This window comes from Ursus arctos, unplaced genomic scaffold, assembly GCF_023065955.2.
Source record: "Ursus arctos isolate Adak ecotype North America unplaced genomic scaffold, UrsArc2.0 scaffold_29, whole genome shotgun sequence".
NCBI lineage: Eukaryota > Metazoa > Chordata > Mammalia > Carnivora > Ursidae > Ursus > Ursus arctos.
Window position 1 is genome coordinate 3,230,131 of NW_026622974.1, and position 17,506 is coordinate 3,247,636.

Here is a 17,506-nt window from a genome sequence, read left to right on the forward strand (position 1 = left end):
GAACAGGGAGGTAAGTCACTTGTCCAAAGACACACAGCTAGTAGGTGGCAGAGCCAGGTTTTGAACCCAGCCGTCTCCCTCCAGTCCACCCTGCCATACTGTGGGTGGGAGCGAGGGGAGCAGGCTAATGGGGCCCAATCCCACAGGTGCCTGTGTCGGTGGCCATGATGTCGCCGCAGATGCTTGCCCCCCAACAGATGCAGCAGATCCTGTCGCCCCCACAGCTGCAGGCCTTGCTCCAGCAGCAACAGGCACTCATGCTGCAGCAGGTGAGTCTGGCCCCAGGGCAGCTGGGAGGTCAGAGAGAGGACGGTGGGGCAGGGGAGGCCCTGACCTCCCATCTCCCACCCTGTTGACTGCCAACATCACTGCTGGCCAAAGCCGGGGCAGAAACCGGAGGGACTGCTCAGGCTGGATTGATCGGCATTCCTCCAGGGCAGCTGGGGAGAGGTCAGGGGTCAGGCCTCTCCCACAGAAGTACCCCCATTCTACCCCTCTTGCCGGCCCCACCTCTGTATCCAGAACCCCAGGGAAGGGCAAAGTACTGGAACATCCTGGCAGCTCTTTGTGACCTTTTCAGGAAACCCACAGAAAGGCAGGGAGGGCTCGGAGCTGCGGGGTGAAGCCCCCTCTCCCTTCTCTACTCCCTCCCCATCCAGGCCCTGCTGGGGACCCTCAGAGCAGACTGAGGAGAGCAGGCATCTCCCTGCAGGGTGTCCCTTTCACCACCCCAGTGAGACTCCCTACTTCTGCCTCCAGGAGCCCTGTAACAACAGGGCTGGGGTTGCTCTGGGGTCCGCGGTCCCCTGTGTGTTGGTAACCCACTCCCACCCCTGCCCCCCCCCACCTCCCCCCCAGCTGCAGGAATACTATAAGAAGCAGCAAGAGCAGCTCCACTTACAGCTCCTCACCCAACAGCAGGCTGGGAAGCAGCAACCCAAAGAGGTAAGGGGCTTGGGTAAGCCCGGTGTGCCCCTCAAAGGACGGTGTGCCCCTCAAAGGACTGCTGCCCCAGCCCTCCCCTGGCCAGAGGCTGGGCGTCCCACAGCGGCCTGGAGAGAATTGCCTTGCGGGAACAGGAGACATATCAGGAAGTGCTGGGAGGGAATCATGGGGCAGGGGGGAATGCGAACGGTGGGGGGGAGGGCGCACAGCTCTCCAGCTGCCCTCAGCCCCACGCGGTCCTTTCTCCTTGTCTCCTTGTCTCCTTGACTCGTGTCCTTGTCTCCTTGACTCGTGTTGTGGGATTAATGAAAACGGGCATCCAGTGGCCCTTGCTCATGACCAGCTTCGTGACCAGCTGCCTTGTTGTCAGGCCCTTTCCTGCCCACTTGTCTCTTAGTGACTTTAGCACCTCAGCGCCCCCCCCCCACCTTCTAGTCCCTCAGCAAACCACTTGCCATGCTCCCTTCAGCCGTGCCCCAACCTCTGCCACTTCTTGTCACATCCTACCCTTCCCCTCCAGAGAACACCCCAGCCTACATCCCCGGCCTCTCCTGGGCCACAGGGCCTCCAGAGCTTCCACACCAGGCCCCTGGGCTCCGCCTCCGTGCCCCAGACACGTGCCTCCCTCCTGCTGGCCAAACCACAGCCAGGTCCTGAGTTGCCTCTTCCCAGAACGCTGCCTTGCTGACGCCCAGTCATTTCCCAACGCCCTCAGCCTCCCCGGCAAGGTCTTGTCACTGTTGCGTTCCCTGCATTATCTGTAGGCTGGCTTTATTGAATAGCCAGCCCCCCACCCCACCCCCAGGGCAGGCAGGCAGGCAGAGACGTCCCTGCCTCCCGAGCACCCAGGACTGGCTTGGCTTCTGGGGCTCAGAAAAGACTTGCTGACGGGCTGACTTGTCAGTGCCTGTGTGAAGAACTGAATGTGGGGGGGAAGGAGGGGGAGGGAGAGAGCAGAGCTCCAGACCTCCAGCGAGCCAGTGAGCAAGTGTGTGCCTGAGCAGTAGAGATGTGACTCTTCCCCAGGCCTGGGTCCCAATGACCAGCTGATGTGGATCTTTTAAAGTCCCGTCAGACTCTTTGATTCCCTGTATCTAAGAAGCAGGAGAGGAGAGGAGCTGAAGGGGGTAGGCCCCCTCCTCAGCGCGGAAGGGGGGCACCTGGGCATGTGGGAAGGGTGCCCGCCAGGCGGGAGTGGCCCGCGGAGTCTGACAGGCTCATCGATCATTGTGATGAGAGCCCCCCCCCCTTTCCAGGCGAGCACAGCTGCGGTGCGGGGAGCTGAGGCAGCGGAAGGAGGGGGGCGGGAGCAGGGAGGGCGTCGTGCTGAGCGTCTGGGTCTGCTGTGTGTGTTTGCGCGTGTGCGTGCGTGCGTGCATGCGTGTGTTTACTGCGAGGAGGCATGCAGCCCTATGGAAGCTGGGCCGGGAGCAGAGAGGCTGCAGCCGCGGACGCCACTACGACAGCTCCGGGGGCTGACAGGCCCTGGGAGGGGGTGGCCGCAGCGTGGGGGCCAGAGGGCGTGCCCGAGGCTGATGGCACCCCTCTCTGCCCGCCCCCTCGGGCCCCCCACCAGGCCCTGGGGAACAAGCAGCTGGCCTTCCAGCAGCAGCTCCTGCAAATGCAACAGTTGCAGCAGCAGCACCTGCTCAGCCTGCAGAGACAGGGGCTGGTCAGCCTGCAGCCCAGCCAAGCCTCGGGGCCCCTGCAGACCCTCCCGCAAGGTGAGTGCCCCCCAGCCCGGACCCGGCCCACGGCTCCCCCTCCCTCCCCGCTCCCAGGGCCGGGTTGGAGGCCCCGTGGGTTCCTGGGGCCCTGCCAGCCTCCCGCCTCTCTCTCTCCCGCAGCAGCCGTGTGCCCGACGGACCTGCCCCAGCTGTGGAAGGGCGAGGGTGCCCCTGGGCAGCCCGCCGAGGACAGCGTCAAGCAGGAGGGGCTGGACCTCACCGGCTCAGCCACCACCGCTACCTCGTTTGCCGCCCCCCCCAAAGTCTCACCCTCCCTCTCCCACCACACCCTGCCCAACGGACAGCCCACTGTGCTCACACCTCGGAGAGACAGGTGCAGGGCCCAGGCTGGGAGAGGGCACTGTACACCTGCCGGGGGGGGGGCACCCCTGGACCCCGAGGGGTGGCACCCACAGTGAGGGATGGGGGGGAGGCGGAGTTTGGGGACCCGGAAATTGACCCCTCTCCCAGGGCTCACAGAATTGTTCTCAGCCTCTGGGAAACCCGTATTAGGGACAGAAACATCACCAGCAGGGGAGCCGGCCCAAGCTGGACCCAGGGCTGTTGGGGTCTTCGGGGTCCCTGACCACTGCCTCCCTCTTGCTCTCCTAGCTCCTCCCACGAGGAGACGCCAGGCTCCCACCCCCTCTACGGACACGGAGAGTGTAAGTGGCCAGGCTGTGAGACCCTGTGTGAAGACCTGGGCCAGTTTATCAAGTAGGTGTCGCCCCCCCACCATGTTCTGTCCCCCCACCCTCCAGCAGCCTTTCCACAGGGCCCCTCACCTCCCCCGCCGGCCACCTAGCTTGCCCTTCCTTGGGCCTTCAGCCACCAGCTGTCCTGCTGTCCTGCTGTCCTCACCCCTGGGGCACCTAGCCTAGCTTCTTTCCACCAGCTCCCTGATCCCCACCTCCCCCATCTGTATTTTCAGGGGCCTGCAGCCTCCTTAAGCCCCATCCCCAGGCTGTCAGAGCCCCTCAGGGTAGGGGTGTGAGGAGCAGGAGAGGATGCCCCCGCCGCCCTCCCCAGCTTCCCCCAGACTCAGCCCGGGAGACTGATGGCCTAGTGACAGGCCGGAAGGCCGGTGGACAGGCAGGGCGGGAGGCGGCCAGCTGCCACAGCCGTGCCAGGCTCTGTCACTGACTGATTAACTCCGCTGTCTCCCAGACCCTTGCAGCATCAGGGTCAAACAAATTGTTTTCACGCTTCGTCAGAGGTTTACTTAATTAGTTCATTTGCAATTAGATCTCTCTGTAGCTGGGATTTTAGCAAAGACATCAAAGGAGGCTGACGAGAAGGCGGCTTCCTTCGTTGCCCCGGTTTTTGTTTTTTTTTGTTTTTTTCTTTTTTTCCCACCTCTTTCCCTTTGTATCTCTAGGTCTGTCTGCTTTCCAGGCCATGGGCGGGATGGGAGCACGGGATGGGCGGGTGGGGGCCGCAGGCCTGCAAAGCAGGGCCAACTGTGTCTTCTCTGCCCCCTCCTACCCCGAAGACACCTCAACACAGAGCACGCCCTGGATGACCGGAGCACAGCCCAGTGCCGGGTGCAGATGCAGGTGGTCCAGCAGCTGGAGATCCAGGTGCGGCTCTGAGGACGCGGGCGGGGTGCGGGAACGCCATCCCTCTTTGGGCCCTGCCCCACCCTCAGCACTGAATTTCCAGGAGGGCTTTAGAGGGTGTTGAGGACGTCTCGTCTTATGCTTTCTTGCTCCTAAGTGCCAAGGTCGTGAGATGATTACAGTTAGATTCTCAGGTGCAAACCAAGGTGGGGGTGTATCTGCTGGGAGGCCCAGAAGAGCAGCATCTGTACAAAAACAATAAAAATACGCACAGCTACCGTATGGAGCGCGTCACTCGGTGCTGACTTAAATACTTTACCTGTAGAACTCCAGGAATCCTCTAAACAACCGTATATGGCAGGTACTATTCTCATCCCCACTTTACAGGTATGGAAAACTGAGGCCCAGAGAAGTGCAGTGACTTGCTTCCAGTCACTCACCCTAGCGGGTGGCAGAGACAGGGTCAGAACCGCAGCAGTCGGCTCCCGACGCTACACCCTGTAACACGTAGCACTCACAACAGTCCAGCAGGCAGAATGGTGGACATGTACCCATTTCCGTCTGGCACCTAGCAGAGTGCCCTGCCATGAGAGGGTAGTTGTGAAAGACCTATTGAATTTATGAATGGGGGTGAATGAATCATTCATCCATTCCTGTGTTTCCATTCATTGGGCGAGGACCCTCTCACACACAAGTGCCACTGAACTTGGGTGTTGTTCAGCCACAGCCTCTGCCTTCGATGGGGAGAAAAAGCATGTGTTGTTAGCAAGGGGGCCCCTGGCCTGTAGCTCAGCGGCTCGCTGAGCTCGAGCCTGGGATGCCCGGTCTGGAGGGGAAGTGAGGAGGGCTTCACAGAGCTGGCAACCCCAGGCCCTGGCCTTGAGGGTAGAAGGGCGCAGAGCAGAGCCGAGGCCACTTAGGAGCAGGGGACAGAGGGAGCCAGATGCTGGAGATGCAGGAGAGGGATGGTGGGAAGAGGGGTTTTTTTGGGTGTCTGGTGGGGGAGAGGTGGGATGTGGAGGAGGGAGAGGACCGGACCCTTGGGGGCTCAGCTCCTGCCCACCTCCCGCCTCTCCACAGCTCGCCAAGGAGAGTGAGAGGCTGCAGGCCATGATGGCCCACCTGCACATGCGGCCCTCCGAGCCCAAGCCCTTCAGCCAGCCAGTGAGTGACTCTCCCCTCCCTGCGGCCCTCCCAGGACCCCCGGGACCCCCACCCTTGGCGCTGGTCTCAGCACCCTCCCCGTTGCTCACAGCTGAACCCGGTCCCCGGCTCCTCCTCATTCTCCAAGGTGCCCGTCTCTGCAGCAGACTCGTTCCCAGATGGTCTTGTGCACCCCCCCACCTCAGCCGCTGCCCCCGTCACCCCCCTACGGCCACCCGGCCTCAGCTCTGCCCCCCTGCACAGCGGGGGCCCTGCCCGCCGGAGGAGCAGTGACAAGTTCTGCTCCCCCATCTCCTCGGGTAAGGACTGCCAGGAGGGTCGTTTCCCCCCCCAAGCTGGACCCCCATCCGGGTACCTCACCCTCTGCCTCTTGCCCCCAGAGCTGGCCCAGAATCACGAGTTCTACAAGAACGCCGACGTCAGGCCCCCCTTCACCTACGCCTCCCTCATCCGCCAGGTGAGCACGGAAGGTAGACAGAGGGGGTGGGGAGGGCACACAGGCTGCACCCCCACCTCAGTGTCCCAGCCTCCACAAGTGTCCTGGGGCCGGAGGAGAGACGTCCCCTCCCGCACCTGTCCTCTCCCAGTGGCATGCAGGCTAGCCTTCCCGGCTGTGGCCTCTCGCACAGGCTCCATCTGAGTCCGTGCACTGCTTCTGCGGCGTCTCTCTGGGGGCATGCGCCCTGGGTTTTGCTACTCACACCCACTGTGTCATTCATTCTCTCATTCCCTTGTACACATGCTTCTGGGAGACTATTTTTCTGATAGACTTACGGTCACTCTCAGTTGCTTGCTGCCTGCCTGCCTCTCTCTCTCCCTCTTCCCCCCCCTCCCTGCCAGCTCTCTCTCTCTCTCTCTCTCTCTCTCTCTCACACACACACACACACACACCCCTCAGTTCTCTCCCTCAGTCTTAATGCTCATGTAATATTCATCTGAATGGACATTTGCACAGACATCCTCTTGCTCTGACCTCCCACGCTGGCACACACATCCGCACACATGTCCTCATATACGCACACATACCCCATCTCATGCTTAGGGCGCCCTTTGCCAAAATCAGGATAAATTACAACCAGCCTCCACCCCATGGATCTCTCTCTCTGAGAATGCTGCTTCATTTTCATTACAGGGCGGGGGCCCTTGATGCCAGTTTCCCTCCAGAAGGAAATCATGTGCTCCTTGCACAAATGCATGGGCCTCGAGGCTCATGTTTCCTTTGGCCTCTGGCTGGGCTCTAAGCAGCCTGCCCCACTCAGGGCATTGACAACACCCACCAGTCCTCCTGTCCACAAGCCTCTGTAGTCGGTGTTTTCTGTTCTTGGGGTGAGAGGCAGGGGCCAGGCAGAAGGGAGAGAGCACAGGCCTATGACCGTTCAAGGCCCAGACTGAGGGTCTCTCTGTTTCTTTCTGGCCCACAGGCCATTCTGGAAACTCCCGACAGGCAGCTGACCCTGAATGAGATCTATAACTGGTTCACCAGGATGTTCGCCTATTTCCGGAGAAACACTGCCACCTGGAAGGTGAGGCATGCTCCTTCCTCCTGGCCAAGAGCCCCAGTCACCCTCAGACATCTCCACCTCCCCTTGAGACCAAGGCTGCATCACATTTAGTCCCCTCAGAGGGGCGTTCTGCAGAAATGGCCCCAGCAGGGCATGGGCTGCATCATGGGCCCCTCTACCCTCAGCATGGGCTATGGAATGTTCTCTAACTGCCCCTCAGTAGCCCCTTCTTTCCAGCCTTGTGCTGCCTTCTTTCTGGGAAGAAATCCTCCTCTTCCGTGGAGTGCTCCCCCATAGGCCCCACAAAGTAGGGCCTCTGGGAGTCAGTAATGCCCGAGCCTGTTAGGGAGGCCTGGGTTACACTCTCAAGAGACCCTACGGGTCTGGGTACTTTGGCTAAAGGTGCATGTTCTGAAGCCCGGGGTGGGGTGGGCAGTGTGCAGGCGTGGACACAGGGACCAGCTGGACAAGACCCGTGGACTGTGCCCGGGAACACAACCACAGGCACCCCCACCCTCTCCCCAACTCTGCCATGGAGGCAGGAAGATAATTGTCTCCATCCAATTAGTCATTTCACCACCTTCAGCCATAGAGTTTTCTCAGGGGACCGGAGGCAAGGAAGGGAGGGACCTTAAAAAAATGGGACACAGAGATGTGGACTGGGGCACAGCCATTTGTTTTCCCATAGCCAAGATGGGAGGGTGTGTGTGTGTGTGTCCGTCTGTCTGTCTGATGGGTGAGAATATTAGTGTCTGTGCAGCAGAGTGGAAAGTGATATCTAAATTGGAAGGGGGTGGAGGGAAGGAGAAGGGAGTGTTGGCGCCCTGCGGGGAAGGTTAGACACCAGGGAAGGAGTCCTTAGCTCAGAACCTTAATTGGATCCCTGGCTCTTGAGTCCCCCTGCTGGCAAGCTCAGGAACTGCAACAAAACGAACTACCTCCCCACCACCTAGCCAGCTTTCAACAAGTGTCACTGAGGCCCCCTCCCCACCAGTGCTAAACTGGGTAGGGTCTGCCTAGGGCCCAGGCTCCTCTGCCCTGAAATGTGCTAACTGCAGCAGGAGAGACTGCTTCATGACCTTCCGTATCCCCACGAGCCCAATTCCCAAAGCTGGGAAGAGAGGCTTCGGGGCTGGGACAGCTGCTCTGATTGGCTGTGAGTGACGTCATTTCCTGCCACCCACAATCCTGCCCACTCCGTGAGCCTGCAGGGCCTTTTTGGGACCACCCTGCCCAGTCTCCAACCTCCAGGCCAGTTTGGATACTGGGTTTTAGAAAATGATGAGTCCTACACAAACATAAAGGATCATTACAATTGTTATCTAATGTTTCTGTTCACAATGCAGGTTAACCTGTCGGGATGAAAATAGAGAGCCCCAGTAGCTTCCTCCTCGGGGACAGGGTGTCCCTCACCCACCCACCCTCCTTTCTTGAGGTCAGGAGGAGCTGGTTTGGGTGACTTCCTTAAACCCCTCAAGGACCACCTTGAAGCCCTTCCCGTTTAGCCAAGCCCCTTTGGCCTTCCATGCCACTTTTCACGGTCGCCCAGCCAGGGTCATCCCAGTGGTGTGTCTCTCGCCCCCAGGTGTCCACCTCCACGCCCCCTCACCTTGTGTAGGTCCCGGTGCAAGGCTAGTGAACAAGCAGGTTACCTTCCTAGTGAGCGGCACTCTGCTGGGGCCTCTGCCACTTCGGGCACTACCTGTGCCCGCCCTCCCTGTGGCACAGCAGAATCTATCTCAGCTTGAGGTCCACTTTGACCTTCAAGATTTTTGCAGCCAAGCTTCATTCATGTTCCTTGGGAAACGTACCGTGTCTACACCCAGCTCTTCGCCTTCCACCATCCACCCATTTATCTGCTCCTTGAGGTCCCTCTTCTCCTCAACTCCTCCTCCACCTCCAGTCCTCCCTCTTTCACCCTCTCTGGCCCACACCCTGAGATGCTGTCCACTTCGGACCAGGGCAGAAGGGTCAGGAGCCAGCGTGGGCCGGCCAGCTGCCATTCATCCGAGGACAGAGCTGCCATCTGCCAAGCTGATGGTCCTCACCAGCCCTCCCCCTGTGTCCATCCTCTCCCAGGGCCCATGTTGTGGGCCCGTCCTTTTGTTTACGCAGCCCCCGCCAGACCCCTTAAATTGCCGTTAATGTTTCAGCGTAACGAATTAGTCTCTCATCACGAATCAGGCTTCGAAATGAGGGAAAAAAGCCCCGGTGAGGCCATCCTCGGAAATTGGGGTCATTCTCATTTGCAAAGCGGAGGATCGGAGCCCCGTAATGCGGGCAAATTTATTCCGAGGCAGGAGCCCCGGCGTGATTAGGCCCTTTGTAATTATCGCTCCAAGAGATTCCACTCCAGCCGCCCGCCTCCCTCGTGGATTAGCAAGCGAGTCGGAAAAATACACAGGATTTAATTAGAGGCAAATTAAAATTGGTAATGAAATCGGGCCAGTTGCAAGTGGCAAGAGTTGGAAGGGAGAGAGGGAGAGGGGATCTCCAGGGGCACGGGCTGCCCGCCCTGCCGGCTTTCTTCCCCCGTTTAGAAATGTAAAGAGGAGACAAGGATGGGGGTGAGGCGGGGGAGGCTAACGGAGGACAGGTAACAGGGACAGGGATGGCTGGGGGGGAGGTGGGTGAAGCTGCTAGAGGAAAGTACAGGGACAGGACTGAGGGACCTGGAGGGAGTGGGCGGGCTCGGGCCCTCATCTAGGCCCCCTGGGGGGGATGGGGCCACCCCCCCCCACCCAAGTGTCCTACAATTCAGATGGCCTCAATTCCTGAAGTCACCCTGCCAGGAGGAGGTGGGAGCGACAAGGTGACTTTTCCTCTTTTCTCTCCTCTTCCTGCCTCACAGCTACTAAACCATGCTCTCCTTCCTGCCAGTTTATTTCAACAAGTGTATATTAGAGGCCTGCTGTGTGCCTCATGCTCTTAGGCTGTCTCTTCTCAAAGCCATGGCTCCCACACTCCCAGGGGCTAAAGAAGGTTGCAGCGAGGGTTCCTGATTTATTTCCAAAACTTGTAAAGCCGCATGGAAACTCTGCACCCGCCTGAGATAACAGGTTCCAGGCTTGCTGGTGGGCCAGGGCCCGAATGCGGGCTCATGGGACCAGGGGCCCCAGGTAACAGCTACCTGTGTCTGGTCGGTGCTGCTGGGGAACAAATGATTTCCACCGGCTGGTGTTTAGTTGGGAGACGGGCTTTTCCAAAACATGGCAGGGAGAAGCGGAGTGGGGCATGAAATGGGTTGTCAGCAACGAAGACCCTGGCAGACCCTGGGTCAAGGGCAGGAGAGGGGCCGGGGGACTCCTCCCCGTGGCAGCCTGCATGGCCTTGGGCCTGGGGAGGTGGGACGCAGTGGGACAGGGACTTTGCTGGGTGTGCTCGCCAGAGCGGGGAAGGGGCCGAGCAGGCGGCCTCTGAGCATGCGCCCTGTCGCTGCACCCCCAGAATGCTGTGCGGCACAACCTCAGCCTGCACAAGTGCTTCGTGCGCGTGGAGAACGTCAAGGGCGCCGTGTGGACTGTGGACGAACGCGAGTATCAGAAGCGGAGGCCGCCAAAGATGACGGGGTATGTAGGCCCCGCCCTGAGCAGAGGCACCCCCCCCCCATTTCTCTCCAGGATACCTCTGTGTACCCAGTCCTTCCCACTTCAGGGGTGGGGAGGAAAGGGGTGGAGGAACCCAGGGGAGCCCGGGATCTGGAAGGACAGGTGATTGCAGACAGAGGACATTTATGTCTTCTTCTATCCGTGTTCTTGACTGAGGGAAGGAGCCTGGGGCCTGGGACCAGAAAGAGACAGAGACCAAAGTTGCCCTGGCCAGAGCTGGGACATGGGCAGATGCCAGCTAGAAGACCTGGGTTCCAGTGCACCTCTGCTTCTCGCTGGCTGGGTGACCTGGGGCCAGCTCCTTAACCTCTCTTAGATGCTCTGTAAATGGCAGGTAGGGATGAATCCTTATGGAAGAGGGACAGCCTTGAACCATTGCTTTACCTGACCCAGCTCCCGAACACTGCAATTCCCATGCAGAAAAGCCTTCGGCATGGAGTGCACGGGGACCGGCTGAGCGCGTGGCGATTAGATGTCCCAGAATTCAGGATGGCAAGATCATGTGGGCGTTACAGATATGGGACTGTCAGGGCTCTAGCTTGGACCTGCCGAACCCCGGAAACAACAGAGAAAACCCGCTGGGGTGGCGTCATGCAAAAACGGGCGTGGGGAGGGAACCCTGTTCCCCCTTGCCAGCTCTGAGACGCCGTACCCTCCCCAGAGCCCCTGAAAGCCTCAGCACGGGAGCTGTGATGGGGGCTGTGCGTCCGCGCCGTGCCCTGTCAGCACGAGGCTTGAATAAAACTCAGCAGAGGGCACTGACCCTGCTGCGGCCTCCTAGGATCAGGAATGGAGCGGACCGTGGCACAGAGCAGGGCCTAGTAAGGGTCAGGGTGTGAAGGAGAGGTAAGTGAATGAACAGACCAACCTGCGCCTTCTCTGTCTTCCAGGAGCCCCACGCTGGTGAAAAGCATGGTCTCGGGCCTCAGTTACGGAGTACTTAATGCCAGCTACCAGGTGAGTGCCCCCTGACCAGAGCCCCCTTCGCTCCTGGCCCCTTGCTTTCCTGCCCACACACACTGACCTTCCCCCGCTCTCCCCTGCCGAGGGCCCGTCAGTCAGAGGAGAGGCAGGAGGGTGAAAACCACTATGGGTGGCCCAAACCCCAGCCCCTCTGCCCTAGCCCAGCTCGGGGCTCAGCCCCCACCTCTACTTTCAAGGCTGGCTTCAGGCGGAGCAGAGAGCAAGGAGGGAGGTTGGCATCACCAGTGGGGGCCCGTTACCTGGCTCGTCAGTCTGGGGGTCCTCTGCCTCCTGGGAAGGGATAGGTCAGGCCCAGGCTCCCAGGAAGGCTGGGAGGCAGCAGGTCAGGGTCAAGATCTGGCCTTGGAGGAGTGTGCTGTGTCAGGGAGGCCTGGCGGGGAGCTGCCCAGATAGATCCGCAGGCGGGGTCCTCACAGAGACTCCTGGAGGCTCGCTGGGTGGGGGTGGGGGGCAGCGACGCACTTGGCTGCGTGGAGCCGGCTCACAGGGCCAACCCTGTGCCCTCCAGGCTGCCCTGGCCGAGAGCAGCTTCCCCCTCCTCAACAGCCCTGGCATGCTGAACCCAGGCTCTGCCAGCAGCCTCCTGCCCCTCAGCCACGACGAAGTGGGTGCCCCCGTGGAGCCGCTGCCCAGCAATGGCAGCAGCAGCCCCCCTCGCCTCTCCCCGCCCCAGTACAGGTGAGCACGAGGCATGGAGCCCCCACCCCAGTGCCCTCCAAACGCCCCTGCGGGTGGGATCCCCATCTTATCACCCCCCCACACACATACATGTGTCTTCTCAGAACAAGTGACCTCTGTCTCTCTCTCCCTTCTCATGGCACCCTTCCCTCCCCTCTCCCTTCTTATTCCCCTCTTTCTTGCAGCTTTCTTCCTCTTCTGCTTCCTCCTCTCCCACTGTTCTGTCTCCTGCCCTACCCAAGGCAACCTCTGTCCGTCCCAACCTCCCCCTTCCTCAGAGGAGAGCTCCTGGGGAGATCAGACCTAAGACAGACGGCTGGCCCCAGGGGCTCAGGGATGATGCAGTCCTGGGGAGGCGAGCTGGGACTACCCCCCACTGCATCCCCAAATTCTGGATGTTTGGGGGACAGGGGAAGGCCCCTGGGGTGCCCACACGATCCCTTCTGTCACAGCCACCAGGTGCAGGTGAAAGAGGAGCCAGCCGAGGCAGAGGAAGACAGGCGGCCGGGCCCCCCCCTGGGCCCCCCCAACCCCAGCACCGCGGGGCCTCCAGAAGACAGGGACCTGGAGGAGGAGCTGCCAGGAGAGGAACTGTCCTAAGGGCCTCTAGGGGCAGGCTAGGCAGGGGTGAGACCCCTCCTTCTGGAACCCAGGCCCCACCTACCCCCACTCCTCAGCCCCGCCCAAACCTCAAGGCACTTCCAGGACTCAGATGGGGGGGCTGGGCCAGCGACTCCCAACGTGACCTGACTGACAGACGCTCGGGGACAGGGACGGTCCCGCCCCTGAGGGGACACAGAACCCCTGGTCTGGGACCGGCAGAGGACACGGAGGGCCCAGACCCTTCCTCAGACCCTCCCCTACATCTGAATACCACCTCCCCCCAACCACCAGCAGCAGCAGGGCCCTCCTCCCCCACCAGCTCTCCCTTACAGGGCCCCTCAGCGCCATGGAGACCCGCAGGCGGGGCTAAGCCACCCCTCTCAAACCCAGGGCCCCTCGCACCTGGCTCTGGCAGTGTTTTCTGGCCAGAGGCCCCCCATTTTCCTAATTTGTGCTCCCTTCCACCTTCTTTTCCGTACTGTGAAGAAATCTCCCCGCTGCCCCCAACTCGCGCCCCTGCCCCCGCCTAGGGCGGGGGAGCTGAAGTTTCAGACCATCCCCAGAAGAAACCAGGCCCCCTCAGCTGTGCCCACTCAAAAGCCACAGCTGGGGCGGGACAAGTTGTATGCTCCGTGGGGGTCGGTGGGAGCCAGGCTGCCTGGCTCCAGCCCCTGCCCTTGACCCGAGACAGAACCCAGGCTGAACTGGGCCTCTACCCCCCTCACTGGGTGCTCTCAGCTGCCCCCACCCCCCGGGAGCAGAGGAAGAGGCCCAGTGCCTGCCCTCTCACAGAGGTCTGTGCCAGGTGGGCTAAAGGAGGGGGGCCACTGAAGGGAGCCGAGCTGCCCTTGAGGCTGGAGCTGGGGTCATGCCCGTGCCACCAGCAAGCGTCCTGCCTCGGTCACAGGAAAGGCCAGGCTGAAATCAGGCCTGAGGGGCAGGTGGCTGCTGTGACCCCGACAGGTTCGCCCCAGCCTACAGGTCCCCCCTTACAGTCCTGCCTCACCCTTAGCACCCCTCCCTGACCCCTCTCCACTCCCCCACCTCCCCCAGTTAAACCAATGACCAAAGACCTTTCTTATGCCGGAAGCAAAAACCAAAACTTTCTGTTGGCTTTTTCCTTTGTCGCCTCCCACACCCCTGCTCCTCCTTCCGACCCTGGCCCCAGGCTGGAAGCCCTCCCTCCACTTAAGTTATTGTTTTAAACCAAAGTTTACAGTGTCTGTTGGTGGCCCAGACCCTCTCTCCACCCTTCCTCCACCCACCCCGAGGACCCTGGGACTCAGCAGAGGCTAGGGGCCCTGCTCACCCCCACTCTGCTCTTGGCCAGCCTGGAGGAAGAAAGAGGGTGAGGGAAGGAGGCGCACTGCCCTCAGCACCCCAAGGGGTTCTCCTCTCCTTCGGTGGTGGGCCTCGAGCCCTAGTCCCAACCCTGGGCTGCTTCCTGGGGGCTCTCCAGACCCCTCACTAGGACCAAGTCCCCCATCACGCTGGGAGTGTGGATTCCAGCAAAGGAGCTGGAAAAAAAAAAAAGTGAGACTCCACAGACCCCCTATGGGGGACCCCAACTTAGGCCAAGGACTGGGTGTATTGGATCCTCACGATACCCCAGGCCAGGCCCCTTTGCTGAGAAGACTCCTTGGACTATTTCCCAAGACCCCCCCACCCCCACATACACCCCTTCACAAGCCACCCCTCCTGAGAGGGAGGGGGCCCTCCGCCCCCTCCCCTATGTACTCCCCACCTGTGTTCTGTTTGACCAGCACAGAAATATTAAACGTCCTCTATTCACCGGGCCCTGCGTGTGTCACCAAGGTGAGGGGGGAAGGACACGAAAGTGGAAAGATTGCTCTGGGGGGCTGAGGGCAGCAGGCCGCCACGGACAGTGGGGGCTCTGTGGGGGTGCTTTCTGGGAGTGCATGCATGGGCCAGGACCAGAGGGGCCCCCTCTCTCTACTCCTCCTGCCCACTTCTTCCACTGTCATCCACATTCTCTGGTATTTTCTTTCAAAGCAGGTCTCTGGGTCATTCTGCTTTCTCCCTAAGTCACAATTCCTTCTTGCCCGTCCCTGCCCCTTCCTCCAAGGGTGTGTTCAGCCCAGAGATTTCCTTCAGGGCTGGAGAGGGTTGCTGCCACAGGGCCCTGAAGATGCTCTTCTGGGCCTATCACCCTGTCTTGGGGGGGCGGGAGGGAATGCATGTGTGTGGGGATGGGGCTGTCAGTGGGCGCGTGCCTGCCGCCTAGTGTGGGGTCAGTGTCCTGCTGGTGGGCTCAGGGTCAGGAAAGGGGTTACTCTAATGCACGGGCAGGGGCACCCTGGACAGTTAGGGGAGGGAAGGAACAGAGGAAGTCTAGTGTCCTGACACCTCCCTCAGCCTTGCATCCCACAGCAATTCTTGGCTCCTCCCAAGCAGGGGAGCCCCGCCCACCTCAGTGTCCAGTGCCCAGCACCCACCAGTCTCATCTACCAGTTCCCTTCTTCCAGCACCTTGAGCACCTTCCCAACACTTCCTCCTCAAGGGCAGGGCCCCCAGACCTCTATCCTGGGACGGGGGCCCCCAGAAAGAATGTGTGTCCTGGGGGGAAAGCGGGGAGGTAGGGTGGGTCTGGAGAAAGCAATCCAGTTGGAAACCTTCCCCCAAATCACCAAACTGCTGGAACTTTCCAAAAACCAAACTTGGGGGTGGGATGGGGAAGTGGGATAGGAAAGGGGGCAGGATCTGGAAATGGGAGTCTTCACTGGCTTCTGTCTCAGAACTGTCTTGTCCTTTCCTGCTGCTTTCCACCATGATCTGTTATCTTCTGCGTCTCTCCCATTTCAATGCCTCACCTCTGGACACACACACACACACACACACACACACACACACCCGCCCTAATCTTCCGGACACTTGCTGAGAGCCTGGGGTGAATTCCCCGTTCCTCCTCAGGGCATCTCAGAGGGCCCGGCCTCTGAGGTCAGGCCAGAGGAGCTCGGCCTGGAGTCTGAGTACCCCCCAAGCCTCCACCCATGGTTTGGCCCTCCCTGCCCTCTGTGAAGGCTGCCGGCCCTTTCTGGAGAACTAGCTGCTCTGTCAGACGTGTGGACGGCAGCCTCCCCTGCAGTGGATTACCCACGATTTCATCGCCACCACTTCCCCTGGGAGATCCACCAGCCCCTCCAAAGCCCCAGAGAATCCAGAGGTGTCTGCTGCCAAGCTCCCAGCTCCCTTACTCTACTCTGGGAGAAGTTCTCTGGTCTACAGACAAGCCCCATGGACATCCTTCCTGCACCAGAGATGACACCCAGCCTCACTCTCACAACAGTCCTTCCAGCAGTCTAACTTCAGTTTCCTCTGCTTCAACTAGAGTTTTGGTTTTGGTTTTTAATTCCTTCCCCAGAGATAAAGCAAATGTCTCGTCAGTGCACTTGGACATGGAGTGAGGCTCTGTCTCAGGCTTTGACGGAGGAGAGGGTCTTGTAATGTGAGCAACAGGAGACTGCTGTGAGCTACCACCTTTTGCATATGCACCACGCTTACAACGCCAGAACTCATTTTTTAAAAGATTTTATTTATTATTAGAGAGAGAGAGAGAGAGCGCGTGCGCGTGCGCACAAGCAGGGGGAACAGCAGGCAGAGGGAGAAGCAGACTCCCCACTGAGCAAGGAGCCCAATGTGGGACTCCATCCCAGCATCCTGGGATCATGACCCGAGCCAAAGGCAGACACCCAACCACCTGAGCTACCCAGGCACCCCTCCATAACTCATTTTCTTACTGATCTCAGCTTCAATGGAGGGGGCCCCCTCCCATGACCTTCTTCTAAATAAGAACCACCCCCCCTAAGACCCCTGTCGTGTTTTGCTGCCGGGAAGTACTGCCTACTGCTCATCTCTCCTTCCTACTGCTGTTCCCCGCAATAGGGGGCAGGTGGTTCGTGCTGGCGGCGGCTTACCCTGGTCTTAGCCTTTCTGCCCTGACAGCGAGAGGGAGGCTCTCTGCTGAACCTGTTCTCAGGCTGGCAAAAAAGAGGGTTACTCCAAGTCGGATATTTTGGGGATGAGAAGGTAGCACTCGGCTCTGCACGGACAGAAGACCCCCTTCCCCTCACATTCGTAAAGTTCTTCCCTCCACTGTTAACTGGTCACCCCTGCCCAAGGTCTTTTGCCAACGGCCAGCAGAGGGCGCTTTAGACAAAGCGGACCTTGGGCTCCTCCTTTGGGCACAGTTGCTGGTCAGAGGAGGAGGGGAGGTGGGGCGTGGGGAGGAGGGGAGGTGGGGCGTGAGGAGGAGGAGAGGTGGGGCGTGGGGAGGAGGGTGTGGGGAGGAGGGGGAGAACTACAACCCTTCAACCGCTCTGGCCCAGGGCACAAAAGGGTTCCTTCTGCTGTCAGGGGGCTTCCTAGCCCTCTCCAACTCGGTGACCTATGAAGTCTCCTGAACAGAAATGGGAGCAGGCAGGGGAAACGCAGAGAATGATCTGGAAGGATGTGGTCTCTGAAGATGAGTACACGGGGCAGCCGGGCTCAATAAAGATGTTCGATGGTAACCATTGCTAACATGTAATGAGCTCTTCTTGTGTACCAGACACAATTCTAGGTACTTTATCTTTCATGTCCTCCTCCCAACAACTCTGAGTCAGATGCCATCATTATCCCCATTTTACAGAAGAGGAAAATGAGGCACAGGAATCGAAGAGGTTAACAGATAAAGCATTAAAAATGAGGAACCTGTGGTTTACGGTGCGGTGAGGGAA

The 17,506-nt window shown here is 60.0% G+C and overlaps 1 protein-coding gene across 5 annotated transcripts in view; it reads left to right on the top strand.

Moving 5' to 3' along the window:
* The window catches only part of FOXP4 (forkhead box P4), a 53,595-nt gene extending 36,617 nt beyond the window's left edge, over positions 1–16,978 (top strand). Inside the window, exons 4-17 of one of the 5 annotated variants that reach the window (XM_044387225.3) lie at positions 147–269; positions 859–945; positions 2,522–2,669; positions 2,793–3,006; positions 3,285–3,389; positions 4,165–4,252; positions 5,312–5,395; positions 5,487–5,694; positions 5,776–5,852; positions 6,817–6,918; positions 10,345–10,466; positions 11,396–11,462; positions 11,998–12,167; positions 15,702–16,978. In XM_044387225.3, coding sequence (XP_044243160.2) covers positions 147–269; positions 859–945; positions 2,522–2,669; positions 2,793–3,006; positions 3,285–3,389; positions 4,165–4,252; positions 5,312–5,395; positions 5,487–5,694; positions 5,776–5,852; positions 6,817–6,918; positions 10,345–10,466; positions 11,396–11,462; positions 11,998–12,167; positions 15,702–15,837 — 1,731 coding nt within the window. In that variant the 3' untranslated portion in view covers positions 15,838–16,978. Of the gene's footprint in view, positions 1–146; positions 270–858; positions 946–2,521; positions 2,670–2,792; positions 3,007–3,284; positions 3,390–4,164; positions 4,253–5,311; positions 5,396–5,486; positions 5,695–5,775; positions 5,853–6,816; positions 6,919–10,344; positions 10,467–11,395; positions 11,463–11,997; positions 12,168–12,619; positions 14,567–15,701 lie in introns of those variants that run through there. The other 4 variants (XM_026507476.4, XM_026507478.4, XM_026507477.4 and 1 more) reach the window with 4 other exon arrangements.
* Positions 16,979–17,506: the final 528 nt, after the last annotated feature.